This window comes from Salpingoeca rosetta, assembly GCF_000188695.1.
Source record: "Salpingoeca rosetta unplaced genomic scaffold supercont1.23, whole genome shotgun sequence".
In the NCBI taxonomy this organism is placed as follows: Eukaryota; class Choanoflagellata; order Craspedida; family Salpingoecidae; genus Salpingoeca; species Salpingoeca rosetta.
In genome coordinates, this window is record NW_004754911.1 from 1,127,249 (window position 1) to 1,139,748 (window position 12,500).

The window sequence follows — 12,500 nt, forward strand, 5'->3', positions numbered from 1 at the left end:
ACACACACACACACACACACACACACACACACACACACACACACACACACACACACACACACACACACACACACACACACACACACACACACACACACACACACACACTGACAGGGTCGGCGCAAGTGACGCCATCTGGAGAGACAAGGGCAAACTGCTGGTACGGCTATCAGTGCCGCACACAACACAACCGGCCCCATCATGCAGTCCGCTTCAACCACGTGTGCGATCCAAGATGATCCGTGGTTGGCGGTGGAGATGGTTGTGCTGTGAGTCTGCTCATGCTTTGGTGCTTGGTTTTGTGTGTGTGGCGTCATCGTTGCTCTTGTCACATGGTCGTAAAATGTACACCCAACGAAGTGAGATTGAGTGAGTGGAGTGAGGGTTGAACACACGGCAGATACACGCACAGACAGAGCGAGAGAGAGTTCAGACACACACACACACTCTCTCACCCAACCCCTCCCAAGCAAGCAAGCACAACACCCAAGCACCACAAAAAATTGATTGCTTACGCCAGCAAAAGCCTCCAATGCCGATTATTAGAGGCTATCTTTAACCAATTCTCCGCTGGCGCTTTGCACCATCGCCGACCTACCACCGTTGTTGCACACACACACGCACTCTCACGCCACACACACACACCAGCAGCACTTCCTTTGTCCTTCTTCCTCTTCTGCTCTGTTTTGGTTTTGTGTGTGCGTGTGTATGCTTCCGCTGTCATCCACCGCCCAGCCAGCCAGCCAGCCATCAGCCGCCTACCTCCACACCTGTTGCTGCCATCCATCCCATCCCTCGCTTGACCCGCTACCACGGTTCCAACGGTGCCTTGCCTTGCCTTGCATCCCCCTTTTTTTTTTCCTTTGCACACTGTGTCCACCACAACCCCACAACCACAACCACAACCACGGCACACGCACGGCAACCCAGAACACCAAACAACTGCAACCGACAGCGATGCGGTTCCACGTGCGAACCCCAGTTGTCATGTTGCTGATGGCCCTGACAGTCCTCACGGCGAGTGGGCTTCTCTCTCAAGCCGCACCAACCAACCCCCGCGCCCTGGCCGCACGCAGCAGAAATGGCCATGCGGACAACAACAACAACAACAACAACAACAACAACAACCTCGAGTTGGACAATGGCCGAGACAATGATGATGCCCCGTCGCAGCGTCTTGTCGCCACCATGATCTTGGACGTTGCTGCCGTTGCTGCCAGGCACGGGGTTACAGCACAGGCGGCTGCGAGCGCCTCCAGTGCGGACAATGACGCTGATGCAACCACTGCCAGCGCCGACGATGACGAGAGAACATCGCGTTGGGGGTCCTACCATCGCCGCTTCAACTGGCAAACTCACCACGACCGCCAGCCTCACCATGAGTACCACCACCATCACGACCACCACGATCGTCACTTTGACCACCACCATGAGCCACACTCCGACCATCACAGCGACAACGATGCCAAATCCACGTCCACATCATCATCAACATCAACAACATCATCAACAAGCACAAGCTCAACAACTACCACGACGACAAGCACAACAACCACCACCACCACCACAACAACAACTACAACCACAACAACCACCACAACAACAACTACAACCACAACAACCACCACAACAACAACTACAACCACAACAACCACCACCACAACCACAACAACAACAACAACCACAACCACAACCACAACCACCACCATCCGGGCGCCTGATGTGCACACGGACGACGATAAGCCGACGCACCGTCCACTCGGTCCCTACGGCCCGAGCAACTCGTCTTCACCGTCCGCACCGCGAGCGCCGCCGTACCCGGGCACGGGTCACGCGCCACCGTCAGACCCGTCAAGCGTGCGCTACCCAAACCAGGAAGCGTGGCAGCGGTATTACCAGCACTTCAACTGGACAAAGTGGTGGGAGATGCAGCACAAGAGCAACTTGGCATGGCATGGCCACGGCAGGCACCCATATCCCAGCCATCCTGGCCAGTATCCCGTGAAACCGCAATCCCCACAACCAACGCCGCCTCCCCCTACCTCGACGGCAGCCGCCACCTACACGGCAGCATCAACGACAGACGGCAACAACGGCCACCACCGCACGCGCTGGCAGGACTGGCGGTGGCTCACCGGGTTCTTCATCTCTGTTGGCTGCATCTTTGCCCTCACTGTTGGCATCTTTGTGTTTGTGTTCCGTCGCCTCCCATCATCGTCGACCCCAGCCAACCGCTCCAACAACGAGCACATGCAGCTCCTCGCAGAGGTGCGTGCATGATTTCTGCTCACGTGTGCGTGTGCATGTACATGCACATGTGCTCGTACTCGTGTGTACGTGTACGTTCGTATAAACGAGTCGATGCTTGTGCGTGTATTGTGTGTGCTTGTGTGTGCTTGTGTGTGCTTGCTCTTGCGAATAAGCGCCTTTCTTCCTGCGCCACGATTGTCGCTGCACTATTGTGGAACACCTCCTCCCTGCTCACACCACCAACATGTTCCTACACTCCTCACCACCATCTGCGCCAATGCCCTTCCCCCACATGTCTCCCTCTCCCTTCACTTCAAAACACCTGCCCCCCCCCCCTCTTCTGCAGATTGCACAGTACGATGATCCCGTGTTTATGCCGGCCACCAAGACGGCTGCATCGGGACCCGCGGCGCCGGTCAACCCAGCCCCGCCCTACGACGTCAACACTGCAGCAGGCACCACCCACACCATCAGCATCAGCATCAGCAACGGCAACAGCAACAGCAACAGCACAGACAGCGACAGTGAGGCCTGTTTCCAGGGCCTGGTCACTGCTGACCACCGCCATCACGATCATCATCAGCAGCGTGATCATCATCACCACGGCCATGACAGCGCGTCGTCGAGTGAGGTTGGCTGCTCCTCGTCGCCGTGGTCGTCGTCGATTGCGCACTCGGACCCGGCCACTGCAGCCAGCAACAGCAGTGCCGACCACTCCTCACCGGGGCAGCACTCGCACTCGCACAGCACAGGCAGTGTTGTCATTGCCATGGATGACACACCATACAACAGCAGCAGCAGCCAGCAGCAGCAACAACAACAGCAACAGCAGCAGCATGCTTCGTTGCTGCCACTGCTTCCACTTGACCAAACAACAAGGGAGCAGAAGCAGACGAACAGTCAGGCAATGGCGCTGCCCACTTATTTCCGCACAGATGATGCAGACATTCCCACCATCTCCACGTCATCGTGTTCCGGCGCTGCCAACCCCTCCTCCCCGTCCCCCATCTCCCCTGCTGCCGTGTGGTCTCGCCTTTATTCTCTCATGACTGCCCTCTGGCCAGCAGCAGCCACCACCTCCTCCTCATCGCCGACCCACCAGCACCAGCACCAGCACCAGCGCCAACGCCAACACCACTCCCACATCAGCGGCGGCGGCCGCGGCGGCGGCGCCATCACGGCGGATGTCGCCCAGTACCGCCGGCTGCTGCAGCACCTGTACCCGCGCCACCTGCTCGACCGCGCACACGCCCACCGCGTCCTGCCGCTGCGCACCGCTGTCCTCCTGGGTGATGTGGACCAGCTGTCCGCCCTTCTCGAGGACACGCCCCCATCTCTGCTGGCGGCGACAGATGCTGCGGGCCGCACGCTGCTGCACGAGGCCGTGCTGTCGCGGTCTGGGCTTGACGTTGCGCTCATCGCCATGCTGCTGCGCCACCGCTGCCCGACGGAGGTGCCCGACCTCCACGGCCGCACGCCGCTCCTGTGCGCCTGCGAGCTGAGCAAACCCGCGGCGGTGCGGGCGATGGCGGCCGGCGGCGCCGACGTCAACGCGCGCGACGCCATGCAGCAGACGGGGCTCATGATCGCCTGCGCACGCAACGACGCAGACGTGGCCAGCGCGCTGCTCACCGCGGGGGCAGACAGCGCACTGGCGGACGGGCGCGGGTACACAGCGATGCACTGGTGCTGCGCCACGGGGGCGGTGGAGGCCATGACCCGCCTCTCTGCATTCACCAGCAGACTCGTGGAGGTGAAGACGGGCGCCGGGGACACCTGCCTGCACCTGGCCGCGCGCGAAGCAAACGAGGCCGTCATCAAGGTGCTCATGGGGGAACGTGCGTCTGTCCGCGCCGTGCTGCTCACCTCTGTCAACGCCTTTGGGCAGCGGGCGGAGGATGCCGCGGCCGCCGCCAACCACCACGCCATTGCCCGGCACTTGCAGCAGCACCGCGTCGCGCTGGAGCAGGACGTGCTGTGTGGACGCATGTCGCTCAAGGACCGCGCACCGCGCCGCCGAAGACACGCGAGCACGCCCGCTGGCGATGGCGAGGACGATGGCGACGCCGGCAGGCACCTCAGTACGACTCGGCCCGGCTCGAAGGTTGGGCGTGCCATGTACATGCGCAAGCACCGGCACCGCCACAAGGTGATTTCGCAGCTGCGGGAGACGCGCGTGCGGCACCTGGAGGGGGAGGGCGCGGCCATTGCTGCTGCTGTTGCCGCGCTCAAGGCAGACCGTCACTCCCTGATGCAGGCGCTGGCTGCCGTCTCGCCAGAGCACCTGCAGCGTCTCAAGGGACGCAAGGCACGGCCAGCAAAGCGACGCGCACTGGCGCTGGTCAAGACAAATGGATCAGCCGCGCCGCTCTCACCGCCGCTCGCGCCACCACTCGCAGCATCAGTGGCAGCAGCAGCGCACGGCAACCGAGCAACCAAAGCAAATCGCCGGCGCAGCCTCAGTGGTGCTGCATTTGTCTGATTGACCGTTGCTTTGTTCGTTGAATTAGCAGCTATAGATTCGCGTACGTTGTAACACGTGTGTGTGTGTGTATGTACGTGCGTGTGTGTGTGTGTGTGTACGTGTGCGTATTGTGATTTGTTTTGGGTTGGATGAGACTTTTATCTGTTCACAAGGGGTTGTTGATAGTGGCCGTTGTTGTTGTCATATGTGTGTGCGTGTGCGTGTGTGCGTGTGTGCGTGTGTGCGCAGTGCCCTGCGCGCATGCTGCGCTTCCTTTCTTGACGATGACTGTTGTGTTGTTTTGTGCTGTTAATTTGTTTTCTCTCATGTGTGTGTGTGTGTGTGTTTTGTATGGTTTTTTTTTGTTGTTTTTTCTTGCTGAGTTTGATTCGTTTGACCCATAATTGCTCCCCGTGGCCGTGTTCATCATCCTACCTATTCCGTGGGTGTTGTTGGACATGTGTTGTTCCACGTCTTCTCTCCTTTGTTCCCTTCCACTGTTCCTGTTTTCTCCTACCCCAGACCTTTCACTCCATTCCCCAGCCAATGATGTTGCTTGCCCCCGCCCCCTTCTGCCCTCTCCTCCTCCACTGCTGCTGCCGAACTCCTTCTTTGCCCCCTTCCCTCCACCAACATGACGTAACTGATCACGTTTCTGGTCACCTTGATTAATTCTTCCAATACAGAAAGCAAATCCCATATCAGTTGCCAGTACGTGCGCGTGCGTTTTGTGTGGTGAGCAAGGAAGCACGAGAACTGACTGGCCCGACACACATGTCAAGATAACACGACAAAACAGAATGATGCGCAAATGAGCAAACAGGGGCTAACAAAGCGCAAAGCAACGAGGCGGTAAAGGGTAACACAACCAAAAACAAAACAAAAACAAGCAAACGCACTGGCACACGACCACACAGAGTGATGTAACCGAGGAACAGAATCATGTCACATTTAACAACAAATGGAAAAACCACAAGCGTCACACATCCTTAACAACCCAAGAGCAACAGTGGGTGGATGTAGCGTGGTGCAAAGAACGCAAACTCAACAAAGTCTTGCCAATCCTCATGATCATGATGTGTCATGTCATGCATGCCGTGTCCTGCCGTGTCACACCATGCTTTCCTTGTCCGAGTCAAATCCGTCTGGAATCGTCTGCGATGATGCCGGCAGTTCGTCCGCCAGATCGTCGTCGTCATCATCAAACTCGTCTCGCGCAACAATCGTTGGTTGGCTCACCATTGGCCGGAGCGTGTGCAGTCGCGCGCGCCGCTCAGCACCGCCATCATTGTCGTCACGCGTGGAGTTGGCGCTGTGGGCTTGCGTGTCGTTGGGGTGCAAATTGCTGCTGCTGCTGCTGCTGTTGTTGTTGACGGTTTCTTCACTGTTGTCATCATCACCATCACCATCACCATCGCCATCACCATCACCATCACCGTGCTTGCGCCCGCTGTTCCTGCTCAAGTTCCGTGAGAGCCGGCCCGCGCCCGTGTTTGACCGCGTGCGTCCGAGCCGCCGCTTCGTCGACCGCTGCGACGGCGGCGGCGTTGTTGATCGCCCCGCATTCGGCACCTCATTCACGGGCGCCAGCTTTGTCGGCGACTCCTTCGTGACGCTGCTGCTGCTGCTGCTCTTGTCGCCGTACACCACCAGCTCGTCGTCGTCATCCCACAGCGAGGACCGCGTGCGAGACTCGCGTCTCGAATCGCTGCCGGAACTGAACGTCGAGTCCCGTCGGAAGTGCTGTGCGCGCGTCGTGTTCTGGCGCGGGGGCAGCACCCGCCGCCGCACGCTCGACCCGCTCCTGGGCCCACCGGTCCCGCTGCTGCTGGCACTGCTGGCCGGAGCGCTGCCCAGGTTCAGGTCATCGCTGCTGCCGCCGTTGGTGACAGTGGAGGGTGTCATCGTTCCCTTTCGTCCGCTGGCGGTGCGGGACACGGCGGCCTTTCCGCTGCTGCTCACGTCGCTCGCGCTGGCGGCTTTGATCACGGCCGATGGCGTGGTTGCGCGGGGGCTGCGGCCGTGAAGAGAGCCCGGTGCAGTGCTGGGCACCACCAGCGTGGTGTGGGCGTGGGCATCGGCGAGGTGGTAGTCTGGCTCGATGAGCGATGCAGACTGGTCGAGCGAGTGCGCCTGCTTGAAGAAGCGTCGCCGCACAGACGCGTTGGCGGAGTCAGGCGCGTCTGACCGCGGCATCTGGTGGCAGTGGTTATGATGATGACGATGATGGCAGTGTTGATGGTGGTGATGGCAGTGGTGGTGGTGGTGGTGGTGAGTTGCCATGCAAGGGAAAGGGCATTGCAAGGCGTGGGTTGGATAAACGGGTCAGGAAACAGCGAGCGAAAGGTGTGAGCAAGCTTAATGCGTGTAACATAACGTACGCTGTAGCTGGCGGTGGATGCGCTTGGGCTCTTGCCCTGGGGACGAATGCGCCGAGAGCGGATGGCAGCGCTGGGGGAGCTGGTTGATGTTTCGCAGGGCATGGAAGGGTGGAGGAAGAGGAGGAGGAGATGCTTGTTTAGTGGAGCGATGGCAAGCAAAAGAAGGCTCAAAGCATAGGCAGAAAGACACGCGCACAGAATACTGAAAAGACAGAAAAGCAGAAAAACTACAAACACACACACACACACACACACACACACACACACACACAACCAGCACGCGTGTTGTTACCGCATGGATCCCGAGCTTGAGCGATGGCTCCTGGCGCGCGCAATGGCCTCTGTTTGGCCAGAGAGCGCATCCATCAGCGCCACCTGGTATGCCTGCATGCCTGGTGGTGCAGGTTTTGGGTGCGTCAAGTGCAAAATGGTCCCAGATGCGAAACGCGGGTTGGTAACGTGGTACAGAATCAAGTGACACAACCGCCAGCAGCAGCAGTAGCAGTAGCAGCAGTAGCAAACAGCAGTGACAACGGCTACTCGAGCACGGCTGTCAACTCACGGTTCATGCTGTCAGCGAGGGCCTCGATTTTGTTGTTGACGCGATCGTCCAAACTTCCGATTCGGTCCGTCTGCCGCTTCTCCATCGCCTGTACACATGCACGTGTGGTTGTGCTATGAGCGTGGTGGTGGTTGGTGTCGATGCAAACTAACGCAACTGCGACAGGCCGCGCACACAAGAAGAGCTTGGCAAAACTGCACATGCGTGCTCACATCAAAGTGGGTGATGATGTGCGCCTGCAGGCGGTCGAGCGTGTCGCGGGTGCGGCGCTCCAGCCCCATGTTCTCTGCACCACGGAAGGCGAAGAATTGTGTGTGAACGTGTGTATGCATGTGTTGGGTGTTTGTGTGTTGTGTGCGTTGTGTGCGTTGTGTGCATGTATGTGTGTTGTTTGTGTGTTGTTTGTGTGCGTGCATGTGTCTGCTAGGTGTGGATTGTACGTTGTACATGTGTGCATGTGTGGAGTAGTACATGTGCATGAATTCATCACCTGCGCGAATTGCCTGGACGGTTCCCTGCCACTCGTCAATGCCTTCGCGTTCACCGAGCTCGCCGCCCTGAAACACACGAACGCGGACGTGGTGGTGGTGGCGGTGGTGAGAGGAGGCGAAGGAAGGGGGAAGCCACGTGCAATACAAAACTGTTTCAATGCAAATCACGTCATGGGCATTCCGTGCCGCACCTTGGGCGTGAGCATGTGGAGCCACCGAGGGAAGAAGGTCTTGTTGCTCAGCAACTCATCACCCATGCTCAACTCAATCTCTGGCACGCGGGGAACAAGAGGCAAAGGCGTGAGGCAAAATTGTGGGCAGTCGAGACGGGCGAGGGTCAGAATTGGGATGAGACAAGCGGCTCTCTCAACAACGGAATATGCATGGCACACACGAACACACACACACACACACACACACACACACACACACACACACACACACACACACACACACACACACAGGTGCAGCTGTTGCACCTGCGATGATGCGCGCTTTCTCGAAAGGGAACGCGTCGCCTTCTTCGTCGTTGATCTTTTGCATGAAATCGTCCATCAAGTTGATCTGACCGGGAAGAGAGGGGGGGATGGGGCGAGATGAGGCAAGAAAAGGACGCATCTACACGACAAACAAACAAACACACACACACACACACACATACACACACACGTGCAAAAGCGCACAGACATGCATATACACACACATACAAGCGCATGGACATGTATATACGAGCGCACCATGAGATTCAGCATGAAGATGTTGATGCCAACCATGAAGACAACGAACAGAAGCTTTACAACGCCCGTCTGTCGAAAACAGAGCGACAATCACACGAGAGAGGACATGGAGCAGTGTGAGCAAGATCCGCAAGATCGCTGGCGTCAATTTACACACTCACGCACGCACACGTGCACATACGGAAACACACAGACACAATCACAAACACAGACACTCAGACACAGACACACTCGTACACGCCCCCCCCCCTCTTTGCACGCACCACTGCGTCGTCTGGGGGCAGTCCCTCCTCCACGGTACCGTCGCCAAGGAGGAGCAGCTTGAAGGTCTTGAACACGGAGTCCATCACAGAGTCGTCAATCTGAAACAGCGCGTCCTCGGATGGAATCGTGCTGTTGAACCCATGATGTGAGGCCACGTGCAAACGACGCGAGGATGACAAACAGCAGTCAAGCGGTCGTGTGCGCAAGGGACGTGTGCGCAAGGGACGTGGGCGTGGTGAACAAGGCGTGGGTGAGAAGTTACGTTGGGGGATGCCTTTGTGTTTGTGGCGAATGGATGGCAGCCTTGCGTGGCAACGAGTACTTGCACACATGCCTGCATGTACGCAACCATGCAATCGCGTGGGCACGTGTTTGTGGATGTTACCTGAAGAGGACATGGAAGCAGTTGGCTGTTCCGAGGAGAACAACGACGAGGATGAGGAGGAACGGGCCGGTGTAGTAGAAGATCTGGGAACGACCGGTGGGCGGGACAAGAAGTGAGACGCGTGGAAGAATAGAGGCCGGGGGTATGGAGATGAAGGTAGACGGGGGGGGGGAGCCAAAGATGATGACATGATGAGACGCACAGTACTTGCCACATAAAGCATAGTTCAAACAGACGTGTGTCACAAAACAAACAAACAACAAACAAACAAACAAACAAACAAACAGAGACAAACAGCAATGCGGGCACCTTAAAGACCATGCGGACAAGACCGCCGGTGAATTCAAACGCGCGGAGAAAATAGAGAATTTCGAGCCAGAGGAAGAACGACGCAGCAGACGTGACGGGGATGAACTGAAGCGAGGGGGGGGGGGGAATACGATGATGGGTACAAGGTTGAGGTGGGTGTGGTGAGTTGCGGAAGGGCGGGGAGTGGATGAGGGTGAACATCAGCAGAACGCAATCATGCAGCAAGACGTGGGCACACGCTGCTTCGTGTGTGTTCAGGCACACGACCTAAACCAAGCGGCACGTTGGGAGTTGACTATCACCACCAGCATCACCGGCCGCACCCAGCGAGAGCCGAAGAGGAAGAGGACAGCGGAGATGAGGGCCAGGGTGGCGGTGCCGGATTGCAGGAGATTCCATCCGTCGAGCACAACAGCCTTCACCAGCTCCGTTGGGTTGGCGTGCGGTGACGTCAGCATTGCGGAGCGCAGTGCTGCCTCATCGTCGTCATCGTCGTCGTCATCCTCATACCCAACGCTCCGGTCGTCAGCAGCAGTGCCTGCAGGCACGAAGCGGGCAGAGTGCATTGGCGGGATTGGGAGAGGGGGGAGGAGGGTGTAGGTGGTGTTGGTACATAATGACGGGCACGTGAATGGGTACACAGACAGCACGATGGTTTGTGGACACTCGAGTGCAGGGCAAGCGTCACATCCACCACCACCACGACGATGGGTCAGACCTGAGACAAGGCGGACGGCGGTGCTGCGAACGACTTGACGGTACTCGTTCTTCAGCTGGCGATAGCAGAAGAACGGAATCACCAGCGCCAGCAGTACACTACACACGCACACACACACACACACACACACACACACACACACACACACACACACACACACACACACACACACACACACACACACACACACACGCACGCACGCACGCACAAAGAAACAACGTGAGTGTATGTGTTGGACAAGGTGCACTGTTCAGAGATGAGAGAGCAACAAGACAAAGAGAGGGAGTGGGAGAGAGTCGTGGGTTACCTGAAGACGGTAGTGGTGTCGGAGAAGATGGAGAGAACAGGAGAGGTCGACAGGTCGATCCGCGGTGCCGATAACGAGAACAGCGTGAATGTCACGAGAAATCCGCCAAAGATGCCCAGCTCCCTGCACACACATAACGCAGCATATTCGTCACATCATGCGTGCGTGTGTGTGTTTGGGTCAAAATGAGCAGCGAGAGGCAGAGGGGTGCATAGGTGACAGGGGTGCACAGAGCAGCGAACACAGGACACAAGAACAGGAAACAACAATCATAGTAATAAAACAACAAAAGCAGCCGGTGTTGGTGGTGGTGACAGACCGCATGAAGAGGGAGCGTGCGTACGCCTGCCACTTGTAGTCCAACACCATCTTCAGCAGCGGATTGCCGAACAGCTGCAGCGGAGTACAATACCACACACAAGGAGCAAGCACGTATGAGCAGTGAGAACATTGGTGGGCAAAGCAGCGTGCGCGCGCGCATGTGTGTAACAGAGAGTAAGAAGGACAGCGCGTGCATGTGGGACAGCGCGTGCATGTGTGTGTGTGTGTGCGTGTGCATGTGTGTGCATGTGTGTACCTGAGCGTTTCCTGTGCGCACGAATCTATGGAGAACGGTGTCCTTCAGACAGGAGACGGGATCTGCCGAGGCCGATGTGCGGATCAGGCCGGCAAAGTTTGGGATGCTGATGGTGATGGTGGTGCATGGTTGATGTGTGGTTGATGGTGGCGAGGAGGAGGAGGGTGAGAAGCAATAGGTGTGAGCAACAGAAGGCTGATGGGGTGATGGGGTGATGGGAGCGTGTGCATGTGCATTGGTGGCGTGGCGTGATGACGATGGAGGGAGGGCGCACCTCAGGTACTTGGCCTGAAACCGGACCACTTTGCCAACATCCTTCTCGCCCAAGCGATCTGTTGATGCACACGACGAGGTTGTTGGTGAAAGGTGCGGTGAATGAATCAAACAATTCCCATGAATGGACACATTCGCACACATGCACATACGCACACATGTACAATTACACTCATGCACAATGAACAACAAGAGCACTGCCAGGCTGGCAGGTCGGCGAGAAGGTGTGCGTGCGTACCTTCTTCGTAGAGGTTGTTCCAGTGCGCCTCTGGCAGACGGATAGCCGACGGCATGATCACAGTCCGTGGCGATCGCAGGGACAGCTGGTCCCCCTTCAACTGTAACATCAGGACAACGAGAAGACGGGGGGGGGTAAGGTGTGTTGACATGTGTGCTCATGCGTGGACATGTCTCTCTCTCTCACACTCTCGCACGCGTGCATGTGTGTGAGCGCATGCATGATTGCAGCGTGTGCGCACCACGCCTGGGGCGTCGTCGAGGCCAAACTGCTTGAGGAAGAGGGCGAGCAGGTCGTCCATCTCGTCCGCCAGCTGCAGCAGCGTGCGCAGGAACCGGTCCCGACGCGACGGCACCCGGCTCAGCTGCCCGCTCTGCCCCGTGCACCGCGATTGCGGATGGCGGAGGTGGTGATGATGATGATGAGGTGGACATGGCGGCGCGATGGTGGTGAGGAGAACGAACACAACAGAAGCACATGTGTGGAGATGTGTGTGCAAGTGGTTGTGAACGCGACCAAAGGCGCGTTGCGAGCATGGTGTGCT

The 12,500-nt window shown here is 57.8% G+C and overlaps 2 protein-coding genes across 2 annotated transcripts in view; one reads left to right on the top strand and one right to left on the bottom strand.

The window, feature by feature from the left end:
• PTSG_12744 (uncharacterized protein) overlaps window positions 1-4,732 on the top strand; it is a gene marked incomplete at its 3' end in the record, with an annotated part of 11,289 nt that extends 6,557 nt beyond the window's left edge. Inside the window, exons 12-14 of the mRNA XM_004990700.1 lie at window positions 115-221; window positions 1,744-2,268; window positions 2,597-4,732. Coding sequence (XP_004990757.1) covers window positions 115-221; window positions 1,744-2,268; window positions 2,597-4,732 — 2,768 coding nt within the window. The remainder of the gene's footprint in view (window positions 1-114; window positions 222-1,743; window positions 2,269-2,596) is intronic.
• A 635-nt stretch (window positions 4,733-5,367) lies between these two features.
• The window catches only part of PTSG_12745 (uncharacterized protein), a 15,064-nt gene continuing 7,931 nt past the window's right edge, over window positions 5,368-12,500 (bottom strand). The window contains exons 24-43 of the mRNA XM_004990701.1: window positions 12,198-12,329; window positions 11,957-12,056; window positions 11,720-11,777; window positions 11,446-11,551; window positions 11,188-11,261; window positions 10,869-10,991; window positions 10,562-10,659; window positions 10,167-10,381; window positions 9,844-9,948; window positions 9,535-9,617; window positions 9,149-9,278; window positions 8,886-8,954; window positions 8,628-8,712; window positions 8,340-8,419; window positions 8,148-8,214; window positions 7,870-7,943; window positions 7,658-7,745; window positions 7,388-7,487; window positions 7,096-7,174; window positions 5,368-6,910 (exon numbers count right to left, since the gene is read on the bottom strand). Coding sequence (XP_004990758.1) covers window positions 5,825-6,910; window positions 7,096-7,174; window positions 7,388-7,487; window positions 7,658-7,745; window positions 7,870-7,943; window positions 8,148-8,214; window positions 8,340-8,419; window positions 8,628-8,712; window positions 8,886-8,954; window positions 9,149-9,278; window positions 9,535-9,617; window positions 9,844-9,948; window positions 10,167-10,381; window positions 10,562-10,659; window positions 10,869-10,991; window positions 11,188-11,261; window positions 11,446-11,551; window positions 11,720-11,777; window positions 11,957-12,056; window positions 12,198-12,329 — 2,952 coding nt within the window. The 3' untranslated portion in view covers window positions 5,368-5,824. The remainder of the gene's footprint in view (window positions 6,911-7,095; window positions 7,175-7,387; window positions 7,488-7,657; window positions 7,746-7,869; window positions 7,944-8,147; window positions 8,215-8,339; window positions 8,420-8,627; window positions 8,713-8,885; window positions 8,955-9,148; window positions 9,279-9,534; window positions 9,618-9,843; window positions 9,949-10,166; window positions 10,382-10,561; window positions 10,660-10,868; window positions 10,992-11,187; window positions 11,262-11,445; window positions 11,552-11,719; window positions 11,778-11,956; window positions 12,057-12,197; window positions 12,330-12,500) is intronic.